Genomic DNA, 14,657 nt, shown 5'->3' on the forward strand with positions numbered 1-14,657 from the left:
GGATATCTCAAGAAAAAGGTTTTATTGAGGAGATATAATGGCTAGAGATATTTTAGTTATGACATAAGACATCAATTCAGAGATTCAAGAAACCGTGAACCCCAAACAGAAGAAAAACAAAACTGCCAAAAACAAAAGTAAAAAAAAAAAATAGTCTTTAAAATAGCCAGGGGAGCCCTGGCTGGTGTGGTTCAGTAGATTGAGCACCAGCCTGCGAATCAAAGGGTCACTGGTTGCATTAAGCTTGAACGCTCCTCCACAGAAACAATTCAGATGATTCAAAAGGCTTTCGGGGATGATGCAAAGAGTACAGCACAAATAAAAGTATGGCACAAATGCTTCAAATATGATTGAGAACCTGTTGACAGTGATCCACGTTCTGGAAGGTCTGCAACGAGAAGAAACCTGAGAATGCTGAACGTGTATGGGCTGCAATGAACAAAGATCAGTGACTGACGGTGCGAGAACTAGAAGCTGATCTGGGGATTTCAAAAAGTACTGTGCCCCAAGATTTTCATGCAGGATCTTGGCATGAAACATGTCACGGCAAAAATTTATTCCATGGCTTCTGCTACCAGAGCAGAATGAACCTTGTATTGCAGTTTCTAATGACTTGATTCAAACTGCTACCAATAAACCAGATTTCCTCAAGAAGGTCATAACCAGAGATGAATTGTGGGTCTATGTCTATGATCTGGAAATGAAAGCCTAGTCATCATATGGAAGTTACCTGGTTCCCCACACCTGAAAAAGGCATGGCAAGTACGGCAAGATCAAAACCATTTTCATTTTGTTTTTTGACTGGGAAGGTGTTGTCCATCTGGAGTATGCCTCTCCAGGAGATGTAATTAAACTGATAAGAACAGATACTACTTGATTTTAGCCAAAAGGCCGAGAAGGGATCCAGGCCATATAATTAATAGAGAGTAACACCTCAATGTTCATTATTAGTTGAGAGATGCAATATGATGAAAAGGACCACAGCTATGGGCAACTGGAGATAGGCAGCTTCATCACCATAATGTGCCCACTTATGCATCACATCTCGTGCAGTTTTTTGGTGACACATCAAATCACCCAGGTGACTCAGCCTGACTACAGCCCAGATTTGGCATCCTCTGACTCCTGGCTTTTCCCAAAATGAAAATCACCTTCGAAAGGGAAGAGATTTCAGACCTATGATGAGATTCAGGAAAATACAATGGGGCAGCTGATGGCTATTCCAACAAAGGATTTTGCAGTGTTTTGAACACATTGGGAAGAGACACCGGGAGAACTATGTGAGGTCCCAAGGTGCCTACTTTGAAGGGGACTGAGGCGCCACTGTCCTATGTACAATGTTTCTTGCATCTTCTTCAATAAATGTCTCTATTTTTCATATTACAAGGCTGGATACTTTCTGAACAGACCTCGTAAACCATCTCAAGTACTACACTCACCCTGAGCTATATACACATGGACAGATCCAAAGCAGCATCACAAAGGCTTTTAGAAATGAATTGACATTAGAACTACCACTCACAGAAGGCAAGACAGAACTTGTGAACTGAACATAATCAGATAAACAGACACCAAAATTTTGCAGGAAAATACTCATAATTACCAGGATAACAGCTAAAAGTAGTTGACATGGAAAGAATCAGGAAAATGTGACCAATTCTCAAGAGGAAAGAAAAATCAACAAATGCCAACCTCATGATGGCCTCGGTTGGAATTATCAAAAACTTTGAAGTGGTTATTGTAACTATACTGCATGAAGTAAAGTTAAATACCTCTGAAATGAATAAAAACATAGTTCTCAGCAGGAAAATAAAAACTATACAATAGAACCAAATAAGGGTTTTACTATAAATTACAGTATAGAATTTGGTACAAAAATAGACAAATACACCTATCTAATGGAACAGAGTTCTGAAAATAACAACACACATACTCATATATTCACTTGATAGATGACAAAGATGGCTTTGCACAACAGCACAGAGAAAGTGACATTTTCACTAACTTGCACAGGAACTGGATATCCATATAAAAACAATACATAAAAGTTTACCCTTGCCTACAGCAGATACATAAAAGCCCTTTCTAGATAGATTTTATATATAAAAATGAGTGGATATAACAGTAAATTTTCTACAAAGTATATAAAAATATGCTCATAATTCCAGTGTAAGAAAACATTATTTTAAAAACTGAGTCAAGCCCCGGCCAATGTAGCTCAGTGGACTGAGTACTGGCCTATGAGCCAAAAGGTCGCCCGTTCAATTCTCAAACAGGGCACATGAGGGAGGCAACCAATCCATGTATCTCTCACACACTGATGTTTCCCTCTCTTTCTTCCTCCCTTCTCCTCTCTCTAAAAATAAGTAAGTAAAATCTTTTTATAAAAACCAAGCCAACAGTCACTAATCATAAAGAAAAGATCAGTAAGTTTAAACTTACATTAAACTTAAGAACTACTATTCATCAAAAAGCCACCATTAAAATAATGAAAACAAGATATTGGACAGAAGCCATCTGCAACACAAATCACTAAAAGACACCAATAAGATTTTGTGTGTTTGTGTGTGTGTGCGCACACTCGTGTGTGTGTGTGTGTGAAACTCTAAAAAAATCAGAAAAAGAACTGGAAAAAAATTTTTCAACACAAGTAGAAAAATTGAGCATACGACTTGAGAAGGAATCTCACATACACACTAAATGATATCCCAATAGCCAATTAACATGAAAGATGCTGAATAACCTCAATCATTATCAGAGAAATGCGAACTAAGCCACAGTGAAATACCATTATACATCCACCAGAATGGCTCAAACTAAATAACTAACAAAATGAAGTCTGTCAAAAATGTGGACTCAAAGAAATTCTTCTCATACATTGCTGGTGGAAGTATAAATCCACACAACCACATTGTAAAATTTGTGGCATTAATATCTATTAAAGTTGACACACATTTTGAACATTTTGACTCAGGCATTTCACTCCTGGGCTTATACCCACCAGATACATGTGCAACAAGCCCTATACAGAATTCAAAGTAGCATTATTCATAATGTCCCAGAACTGGAAACAACCCAAATGTTCACCGTGATATATAAATTGTGATATATCGATATAATGGTAAAACTATGCAATAAAAAAAATGAATATACTGCTATCTGCACCTCGAGTAAAAATCTCACATGCTGAATGGAGGAAAACAGGCACAAAATGATATAAGCTATATGATTCATTCATTAAAATTTAAAAAAAAAAATACCAGACAAGACTAATCTAATGGTATCAGAAGTTAGGACAGTGGTTACTTCTGGGGAAAGAGTGCTAAGTAGAGGGGCAAGTGAAGGCTTCTGGGGTACTGACTAATGTTTTATTACTTGATCTTGATAGTGGTCACACAGATGTTAGTTTTGGTATGTCTGGGTTTTTACTATGAATGCTATACTTCTTAAAAAGTCACAATGAATATAATTAGTAACTTTCTTATCAGCAAGTGTGTTGTGCATCAGGAAAACCAAATAAAAATCAAAGGGTAAAGGAGAATTGGCCTCCCTAATATTCATTAACCAGTAATTTTAAAAGTTTTTTTTTTTTAATCTGTAAAACACCCTGGCTGATGTGGCTCAATGGACTGAGTCCTGGCCTGAGAACCAAAGGGTCGCCAGTTTGATTCCCAGTCAGGGCACATGCCTGGTTTGTGGGCCAGGTCCTCAGGGATATGTGAGAGGAAACCACACATTGATGTTTCTTTCCCTCTCTTTCTCCCTCCCTTTCCCTCTCTCTAAAAATAAGTAAAATCTTTATTAAAAAAAAAAAATCTGTAAAACAGCAGAAAAAAAAAAAACAGTAAGAAGGAAAAAAGAACTGCCCAATCTTCAGGGCAAGAAACATTACTATGTTTTCAGGATTTTTTAATTCAAACAACCCAGTCACCTCCCATGGGTCCCATTCTAAAAACCCATATTTACCTGATGACTTGAATCCTCAGTGCTCTGCTTTATAAAGTCTTCTAATTCCTGTTTATCTTTCATTGTCTTCTCTAACTGGTCATTTGCTTGCCTTAGCATCACCTGTAGTTTTTTCACCTATGCAATTTTAAATGCCAATTAGAAGGAAATACCAGAATTCTTTTATAAATTGAAAAAATCCAGAACTCCAATTTTTTTTTAATTAAATCTTTTCTTTCCCTGAAAAACTACATAGATTTGCCAATTCAGAAAAAAATGAAATGAATGATCTAATTTGATGAGTATATTATGCTTACTGTTAAATCATTTTTCACATATATTACTGCATTTTAAATATCTGCTTGTCCTCCTGGGCCCTCTGGGGTAGGACATATCACACTGGCCTCACTGACTCTAGTATATCCTCTGCCTCCAATCTACAATCCATACTAACACCATACATTTTTTCTAAAACAAAAGTCAAGTCACATTATTATTTCCCTACCTAAAATAATCTCTTGAAGTCTTCAGGGTAAGATCAAATCCCTTCAATCATTTCCGTCCCTCAGTGATCTCATCATGACCATCCTGTAGTCTCCTCGCCCATTATTTTATCATGTGCACACACACACATTTTGCCCAGCGACATGTACTATTTATACTTCCTAGAACACATTACTTTCCTTCATAACTCTGTTCTTTTGTACATCTTTTATTTCCTTGTACACCCTTCCCCCCTTCTTTTCCTAATTTTACTACAGCCTCTAAAAGAAGTTTAGCTCAAGTGTTACTCGCAAGTGTTACACAACTGAGCCCAAAGTTAGGTTAGATGCCCCTGTCCTTCCTCTAGTTCACAGGTGGCAAACACAAGACCTGTGGGCCGAATCCAGCCCTCTACCTTATTTTATCCTGCCCGGCACCTTGTTTCTACCCAATGGCAGCACTGAGTTCTCGCTTAAACTGTTAAGGAGTAGTTGCATTCATACAGTCCTAAAATTACATTCGGCCTTTTGAAGGCAACTACAAGGCTGATGTGGCCCCCAGTGAAAATGAGTTTGACACCCCTGCTCTAGTTCAATGTATATACCTCAGGAACAAACTATATTGAACTGATGGCTTAGCTGGCAATACTGAAAGCTCTTTATGGGCAGTAATACTGTGTTCTTTCTGTATCTGAATATCCAGGACTCAGCAAAATGTCAAGCAGCAGTTGAAGCATGCATATATGCAAGAAATCAATGCCAATGGCATTTGAAAATATTAAACCATCATTCTAATATGCTTAAACTTATTTTGAAGACTAAGGGAACAATATTCATAACAATCAAAGAACGATGAGGAAATACGAGGAAAAAACAATCTTTTTCACTACATATACTTTCACAAGCCTACTCTCACATTCCACATTATTTCCTAAATGTCATCAAGGAGCCCATTATTTGGGACTGTATTTGTAAAAGGTATTTGTCAATTCCAGCATTCTAGATCAACCTAATCTTAATTTCTGTGACCCTGTTTAATTAACATAATCAATTCAACAAATTTATAACAAATAGGCAATAAGCAAGACTCCAAAAACTGATTAATACTCATTTAAGCATTTAATAGTCAACCTCTTATCTTCCTAAGTCTCCATATCATAAAACATGCTCCATGTGTATATACTCATGACACTATCACTTTTAGGTGCTGGGCAGAGGGGGAAGGTTAGGAGGGAAGATGTAGCAGTGCTTCTGAAAGAAGTGAGCTGGCTGTGTGGTACTGGGCTAGCTATGAAGCAAAGGTACACGACAGTAGAGGTTCTAGTGTACTCCCACTGGAAATGTAACTGACATTGCATGTACCAGATTATTTCATATTTAACAAGATGGATATACTTCATAAAGCACATTGGAGGGGCAAAAACAATTCATTCTACACCTTCAGTAAAAACTGCAACAGTTCACCAATTTGGCATACCCAAAAGAAACTCACCTGTTCTCTTGTTTCCGCCTCCTGAATCTGAATTCCTTGTAACTGTTTTTCATAATTGGAACACATATCACAACGTCTACCAAGCTTATTTCCAGCATTATGTACCTGAAGGGCACCAAAATTACCTCTTATCAGGCAGAACAAAGTAATTCTACATTACATACTTGAGGAACACATACAGAGTCTTACCTATGTTGCTCAAAGAAGAACATCAAGTAAGTAATTTCTTCAGGGACTTAAGGCAAGAAGTTACAATATAGGGTTGGATTCTAAAAGTCATAAGCTCTAACAGAAATATGATAGGAAAACAAGGGACACAACTTTACCACCAAGAGACTAAGTGCCACAAAACATGACATTTGAGGAAAGCACAAAGCAAGCAAAAGGTAGTACACCATGGCACTCACAATTTAAACCCAACCAAGGAAGGGGCTGGGAGGAGGAACCAGTGCCAATTAACCATTTCACTTGCTCCAATTACAAAGTAGGTATTACACTATTAAGTAGCACCTTCTCACATGTTAGAGAAGAATAGTTTCTTTCAGGCTTAATAAGCTGTTCTACTTACTGACAGCTTCTTTAAAGAGAAGTAACCATGGGTAAAGGAAAGCACTGCAAGTCAAAAACCCTGGATTCTAACCCAGGTTTTGCTGCCAAGTCAAAGGAGAAATTTAAGTGACTCTTTGAGCTAATTTCTTCATCTGTAAATTGAGGGCATTCATGTCCTGACTGCCTCATATTATCAAGAAGCTCAAAGAGATGAGGTATGTGAAAGGGTTTTGTAATCTGTGAAGCACTATGCAAATATATACTTAAGTTTTTATCTTCTACCTTACTTCTGAACTGCAAATACTATTAGGAGGAAAATTAACCTCACTGAAGGCTGCTTTTTTTCTCTTCCATATTTTCCACCCCCTCCTTAAATTCACTCTCAACATCAACTGCTGACAAGCATTTGCACTTCAGATCTCAAGGGAAGATGAAAAAGTAGAAATCTTGGAATACACAGAGGTTACAAAAACTGCAAAGCAAACCAAAGCAAACCAAATAGCATAACTTAGCTATGTTATTCAGGCAGACTGCTCCAATTTCAGAGGTGTGATTTCAGGGTAGAAAAGTTCACACTCAATGCAATTAGCTAGTTAGTTCCTTCTCTGTCATAATCACCTGAATAACTAGAGCAGACTATGACAAGGTTCAGACAATATGAGTTAACACCCACCTGCTAATAGCATGTGCATGTACCGACTCCAAAGATTATCTTCTGAATGAACAATAAATCCCAGAGTAACCCAGTATGGCTCAAAGTGCTTAGGAGGAAAAAAAAAAAAGATAACTCACCTCTTTCTGCAAGAGATTCCATTCTGTCTCACTGACTAAGCGATAGCCACTGGGAGACACATAAGCATTTTCCATACCCTGGGTGACACTGGAGAGGAGAGATGCTGTCTCTTCTTGTTCTGGCGTCATTGCCTTGATTGCTCTTTCCTGGTCTTTGGTTAACATAAACCCACTTGGCATTTGCAGTGATCCAAGGGAGGCAGTATCAAAGTTCTCAGACACTGAATCTGCTCCTACCAGTGGTCCAAAATCTGACTCGTCCAAGTTTCCAGCAGATTTTGCTTTGTAGTTATAGCCTAAAGCTTTGGATTGCAGTGAGCCTGAGGTTCCCAAGCTGTCTGTAGACTGTGCTCTCCTGAGTCCATCTTTAAACATGTCATTGTCCGATTTACTGAATGGATCTCCAGATGGCAAGAGTAAATCTGCATCTAAGGAATGGACTGAACCATGGGTACTATCTAAATGCTCCTGAAATGTGAAAATACATATTGTCACATTAGACAATTCTCTGTAGTTTTCAAAAAGGAAAACTACCATATGTTAAAAGTATTTTGCCACATTACACATGATAATCATTAGTATGTTACCTTCATGTATTTATTGAACAAACATTTATTGAGTGTCTTCTATACACTGGGCACTAAACCAGGCACTCAAGATACAACTGTGAGCAATCTCAGACCTCAAGATGCTTATCATTTCATGGAAAAAAAAAAAAAGTAAGGAGGCTATCGGAATATCACATTTAATAAAATGATAGGCTACAACTATGTACTGAATGCTTTGGTAGCTCAAGGAGAGGAATTTAGTCCACACATACAAAGTCAGAGGAGGTTTCCTGAAATTCAGCACTGAGTACGTTGAATGTGAGATGCCTATTGTATATCCAAGCACAGATGTCCACCCAACAGAGGGACATATAAGTCTTTAGATAGAGATTTGGGAGTAACCATCATATAATGATAATTAAAATCACAACCGCAAACCAAAAAACCTAAGATGAGTCTGTAGAATGAGAAGAGGGTCAAGGGAAGAACCCTGAGAAACATATTTTTTGGATGGACAGAGGAAGGAGTAGCCAGAGTGGCAGAGTGAAACAAGGGTAATGTGGTATGCTGGAAACTAAGTTTCAAGCAAGGTGTAATTAACACATTAAATGTAGTACACTAAGTGAATGAGGCCAGGTTACATATATTGCTTGATTCCAAATATATAAGGTGTCCAGGATAGGTAAGTCCATAGAGACCAAAAACAAACCAGTGGCTGCCAGAAGCTGAAAGGAAAAGAGAATGGGATCAATAGATCCTTCTGGGGGATGATGAAAATGTTTTGAAACTAGACAGACGTGACAGCTGCATAACACCGTAAATGTACTAAATGCCACTGCACTGTACTTTTTTCCTTTCCTTTTAAAATTTTTTTCTACCACCGCACTGTAAATGGTTAATTTTAAATTATGTGAATTTCACCTCAATTAAAAAAAAAGATGGTGCAACACATTCCCAAAATCTAAAAGCACACCAGTGCCATCATGTGATGGAGTTACAAAGCTAGTGGGATCAGAAAACAAGGAAAACGCAGCATGTTTTTTTTGAAACTAAATACACCAAACAAAAAGTACTACTCTTTATTTTAAGGTAATAGTCTTTCTACTTTTTGTGGTTAAGTGCCTTCCCTTTTACGAACTAGAAAAAACTGTGGAATAAAAATTGTTTAAATGTTTAAAAATATCCTTACACCCTTACTAGGTATTATAGTAAAAAGTTGACAACTTTTAATGTTAATTTCTCCACTTCTTTCTTTTTAAAGATTTTTCACCTGTGAAATTCAGATGATGAAGGAATACAAACCTAGTATATATTAAACTAGGTATGGCAAAGGTCCCAAAGAAGTATCCTAATAAAAACTGGGAACCCATTCTGTGAACTTATAAAAGAGCCTAACAGCTAATACTATCATACACAATGCTGCTGTAACACAAAGAGAGAAGGCAACAGGGACAGAAAAGTTCTGATGGCCAATTTAAAAACACCAGACTACCATGACGTAACCGTATAAGGAACACTTCTACAGGAACTGTAAACTGTTGTTTCCAAAACATGATTCGACAATATGTTCTAACACCTTAAAAATGTTAATATCCTCAAACTCCGCATTTCTCTTCCCAAGAACTTATACTAATGAAGTAATCGGATTAAGTCTGTAATGATTTTTGTACAAGAATTATATATAACAGCATTATGACATTAGTTATTGTAATGAAACATTTTATACTAATAAAAATGGAACCAACTTGACTATATAAATACACTAATGTGTGAACAGTGTGTTTGTACTTTCTATATCACAGTATTTTTGACATTTTGGGTCCTTGCTCGCCAAGGAGAGACTGCCTTCCCAAGCCAGCTAATACCTAGAATGAACAACTTGCCTACGAACAAGCCTTTTATATATAAATCAACCAATCCTGAGTCCATACCCCCAACCAATTCCTTTACCTAACTTACACACCAAGCCAGTATTTACCCTACCCCAAAGCCCACTGAAACTATTCAAACTCACCAGTTTTATACTGTTTACCCTGCCCTGCCTTCTGTTTTCCTCAAAAACCCCAATAATGGCTACAATCCATGCTTTTCCCCTTGCTCCTGTTCTGCCTCATGACCAACTCTGGTTCTTCTCCAGGTGGCTCTGCATGGTGTGCCATGACTCTCATTCCTAAGAGGACTGTGAATAACATTAAACTTTTCTTTCACTGAAATTGACCTCTCCATGTCGTCACTCAGGCACCTTGACAAATTAAAACATGGGCACAAATCAATAAGTAGGAGATTAAGGAATTATGGTACATTTACATACTGAAATACACCAGCCACAATAATCACTCTGGGGGAAAACATTTACTGATGTGTCAAAGCCTTTAAAAGAGACTTAAGTGGGGGCGGGGGGGGGGGGAAACGGTGGAATGAGATATAAAACATTATGCAGAGTTACAATTGGATTATGTTGAAAAAGTACAAATACAAAAACATGTATGTTAAACTTTGGAAATAAAAATAAAGAGGGGAATAAGAGGTACATACCAAAATATTTCTGGCAGTTATCTCTGAGCAACAGAATTACCTACCAGTTATTTTTATTTATTTACCATTCTGTATTTTCCAAATTTTCCATAATAAACATGTATTACCTTTGTAGTGCAAAAAGCATCTTCTAAGCATCAGGTTAAAGAAGATATGAGGTCTTACAAATTTAAATGTTTTTATCAACAAACCTAAATTTCCAAAGCATTCTATATTATCTTTAAACCGACAGACTAAATTGTCATGATTGTCAACACAAAATAAATGTGCAAAATATCAGATCTGAAAGTCTAAAAGATATTTCGAATGTCAGGAAATAATGTTATGTACAATATATCATAGATCTGTTAAGACACAATCAAAAATAAGAAAAAAGCTTCACTGCAAATCACAAAAAATCTCCCTTTCCTATTTTCCTGCTAAAATATTTTTGGAAAAGTTTGAAACTTTTTCAAATATTCCTGGACACAGGACTCTGCATGACACACACACAAAAAACATGCATAATATTTAGCAGTACCAAAAGCTAAGACATTCTCCTGGGAATCTAATTATTAAAATAAAATACACAGAGAATCAGGCCAAGTGGTTCTCATTGTATGATCCAAAACAAAGAATGCAGAAAAAAAACTACATCATACTTTTCAATCATACTTTTCACTGTCCACTAGGATTTTTTAACCTTCTTTTTAATATCAAACAACCCATAAACGTGGAAATACAAGCCACTAGGAATATTATACATGGCTCAGAGTAAATCTTCTAACAAAACAGAAACATGATCTCTCTGAAAGTGGGTAGGACCCTTATCCAATTTAACTGAAACTGATTTACCAGCCCAAGAAAGGAGACAGGGGTAGGAGAGTGAGTATGACGTTCTAAATAGCAGGGACAGTATAAACAAGACATACGAGCAATGACAGTAAATAGAAAGGTTTGGCTGTGATGAAATGGACAGCACAGTAAGGCTGGAAGGGTCCTTCAACTGTGAAAGCCCCTGTATGCCAAGCTAGGGACCCTTTTCAGTTTTTATCCTAAAGGCAGGGTAAGAGAAGCATTTCTGTTACTGAAGAAGAGATACCAACATGAATCTTGAAGAATAAGTAGAAGGATTTCAATGCTCAGAAAGGCAGAGGGAAATAAGCTTTCCAGGTGAAGAAACCAACATGCAAGGTGGGAAGTGTAGCACAAGACAATTAATGTCACTAAAACAGAGAGCATATTATGAGTGGTCTGGGTGAGGAATTTGTACTTAATTATGTAGGCAATGAGAGTCAGTGTCTGAGCAGGGGAGTGGCCTGACTACAGACACACTTACAAAAAATAAATCTGATAGTAGCACTGAGGGTACAGTGGAGTGGAGTTCAGTACAGGCTGAAGACAGGACACCTAGTGAGGAGGCCCTTGCCACATAGTGGATTAGAGGTGATGAACCCATAGGAGCACCACTGTACATTTTCCACCTCCAGGTCTCTCTACTCTCCCCATTCCCAATACCTGAAATGTTCTACCCCACCCCATCATAATCTGCCAAACCTCACCCACTAGTCTCGGGGCCTAAGACCTAATACTAGTTAATATGTAATATATGGTACAGAGAGTTAAGTGTTTCAATATTTTAGATAATCTCTTTTAAACAAAAGCTCAAAGTATTGTCAACATTATGCATATAAAAAAGACTTTACAGATATTAAAGATTTCTTCTAATGTTTTACTTTTGGAACCACTGGATAAAATAACATTGAATTGTTTCAGAGACTATGAGAGAAATTACATGTTTCAAATAGTACTACTTATAATACCATAAAAATGACTGCAAGCAAATATCATTTTATCTAATTTTCAGCAAATAGTTATATACTCACCATATGAACAATGCTATTGATTAATGTATGAAAAGCTAAGATAGTACACAATTATTTTAATTAGACTCACTATACCTCTTCATTTGATAACTGGGCTGAAGATTCTTCATGAGTTAAAGCACACACTACTGGTATTTTCACTTCTTCCTCAACATCTGTTTTTTTGTGGTCCTTTCTCTTAAGTCTTTGTTGTTCATCTTCCTCCTAAATGTTAGGAAGAAAAAATATGTGTTACACAAGTAATCTATATTTAATGATTCATGTAGTTCTAACCACTCAAAACAAACAAACAAAAAAAACAACAACTGTATGATGAGAGAAAACTGGAGACTTAAATTTGTTTTCTAATCACATGTAAGGGCATCTGGTCATAACAAAATGTTTTAATACTATAGGCACAAAGTACGAATGCTAGTAAAAGAAGAAATCAGGAAATAGCTCCCAGAAAGTACATAAGATGAAAGGCAAACAAAAGAAAGCAAACCACCTCCTCTTCTTCAAATGATCTAAGAAAGAAAACTTGCATAGAATATTTCTTCAGATTATTGTAGAAAACTAATAGGAAAAAGTTATTACTCATCCATTAGGAAGATATACAAATTTATATGAAATACAAAAGGAATGATGGAAGTTGATGTAATCATTCACTTAACAAAGATGAGTACCTTTAATCCCTAGTGGCAAAGGACAAACACACAATTACAATACTGTTGAGGAATGCTTTTTTAAAATGATTGATTTCATATGAGAGAACTAGAAAAGGGGGCCCCCCCAAAGGTAACATTTTAGTTGATCTTGAAAAATGAGTAAGATTAAGTTTGCCAATTTTGTGAGAGGAGACAAGCAAGGGTTCCAGGGAGAAAGGAAGCAGGTACAAACACACAGGGGCGCAGGCAGCCATCTGACAGAATATTGTGTAATTTTTTAAAAGATTTTATTTATTTATTTTTTAGAGAGAGAGGAAGGGAAGGAGAAAGAAAGGGAGAGAAACATCAATGTGTGGTTGCCCCTCATGTGCCCCCAACTGGGGACCTGGCCCGCAATGCAGGCATGTGCCCTAAATGGGAATCGAACCAGAGACCCTTTGGTTTGCAGACCTGTGCTCAATCCACTGAATTGCACCGGCCAGAGCGGAATACTGAATAATTTGATGTGACTGAAAAGAGCATAGGCACATGACAAGTGAGGTATAGAGAAGGAGGGTGGTGATTAAGTGCCTAGACTCTGGAATCAGAGACTGGCTCAAACCTCAGATCTGCCATTAGCTCCTACTTCATTTGGATAGTATTATTGGGGTTTTTTGGTAATTTTTTAAAATGTTAGAGACAATGATTTGTTGTTCTACTTATTTATCCATTCATTAATTGATCCTTGTATGTGTCCTGACCAGGGATCAAACCCACAACCTTGGCATATCAAGACAATACTCTAACCAACTGAGCTACCCAGCCAGGACAAACCTCAATAAATTTTAATAAAGGCTTTAAATGACCAGTTATAGAAATTAAGACTGTTTTAATGGACTGCAGGAGGGACATGATTAAATCTGCACTTTAGAATGTGAATCTTTAAGGTGACTATGTCCACACACAAGATGAAAGAGTTAGAATCAAGAAACAGCAAATTAGCCCTGGCTGGTGTGAATCGGTGGATTGAGCACCAACCTGCCAACCAAAGGGTTGCTGGTTCAATTCCCAGTCAGGGCACATGCCTGGGTTACTGGCCAGGTCCCCAGTGGGGGGCACGTGAGAAGCAACCACACATTAATGTTTCTCTCCCTCTCTTTCTCCTTACCTTCCCCCCTCTCTAAAAAGAAAGGAAGGAAGGAAGGAAGGGAGGGAGGGAGGGAGGGAGGGAGGGAGGGAAAGAGAGAGAGAGAAAGCAAGAAAGAAAGAAATTAAAAAGGAAGAAACTTCTGAAAAACAAATCTAACCTAAGTCATCTAAAGTCATCTAGGTAATCTAAAATATTTCCAATACCTTAAAAAGCTTCTATACAGCTATCCTAGGCAAATAATTGTACACATATACAACATAGTATGGAACGTCAGCTGCGACAACTGTTTAAAGTGACACAAAAGGAAACCATTCAGATGCCCACTACAAGGAGAAGGATTAAGTCAATTAGGGCACATCCATGCTACCAGCTAAAAACAGATCTCTAATGTGAAAATATATCCAAGATAATGCCATGAGAAAAATAAGTTATAAATACTTAAACTATGATACCAGTTAAGAAAAAACTGAAAAAAAAAAAATTCCTAAAAGTACACCAATAAATACATAGAAATGGTCTGGAAGACTACCTTCCAAACTGACTACTCTTGACTTAAAAAGTGGTTACTTCTGGGAAAGGAGGTGTGGAAGGTATAAAGAGGCATCTTTTTCACTTTATATTTGTAACTTTACCTTGTACTTAAAAAAAAAACACAAAATATTAACATAAGGAT

At 37.1% G+C, this 14,657-nt stretch overlaps 1 protein-coding gene and 1 pseudogene across 1 annotated transcript in view; both read right to left on the bottom strand.

Moving 5' to 3' along the window:
* Positions 1-14,657, bottom strand: part of RABEP1 (rabaptin, RAB GTPase binding effector protein 1) — a 108,425-nt gene that overhangs the window by 23,651 nt on the left and 70,117 nt on the right. The window contains exons 8-11 of the mRNA XM_045824179.1: positions 12,284-12,412; positions 7,261-7,728; positions 5,920-6,024; positions 3,967-4,083 (exon numbers count right to left, since the gene is read on the bottom strand). Of these exons, the coding sequence (XP_045680135.1) occupies positions 3,967-4,083; positions 5,920-6,024; positions 7,261-7,728; positions 12,284-12,412 (819 nt within the window). The remainder of the gene's footprint in view (positions 1-3,966; positions 4,084-5,919; positions 6,025-7,260; positions 7,729-12,283; positions 12,413-14,657) is intronic.
* LOC123809520 lies at positions 807-903 on the bottom strand (annotated as a pseudogene).

The sequence above is a fragment of the Phyllostomus hastatus genome, unplaced genomic scaffold (assembly GCF_019186645.2).
Source record: "Phyllostomus hastatus isolate PE091 unplaced genomic scaffold, TTU_PhHast_1.1 phas_scaffold_55, whole genome shotgun sequence".
NCBI classification, from domain to species: Eukaryota; Metazoa; Chordata; class Mammalia; order Chiroptera; family Phyllostomidae; genus Phyllostomus; species Phyllostomus hastatus.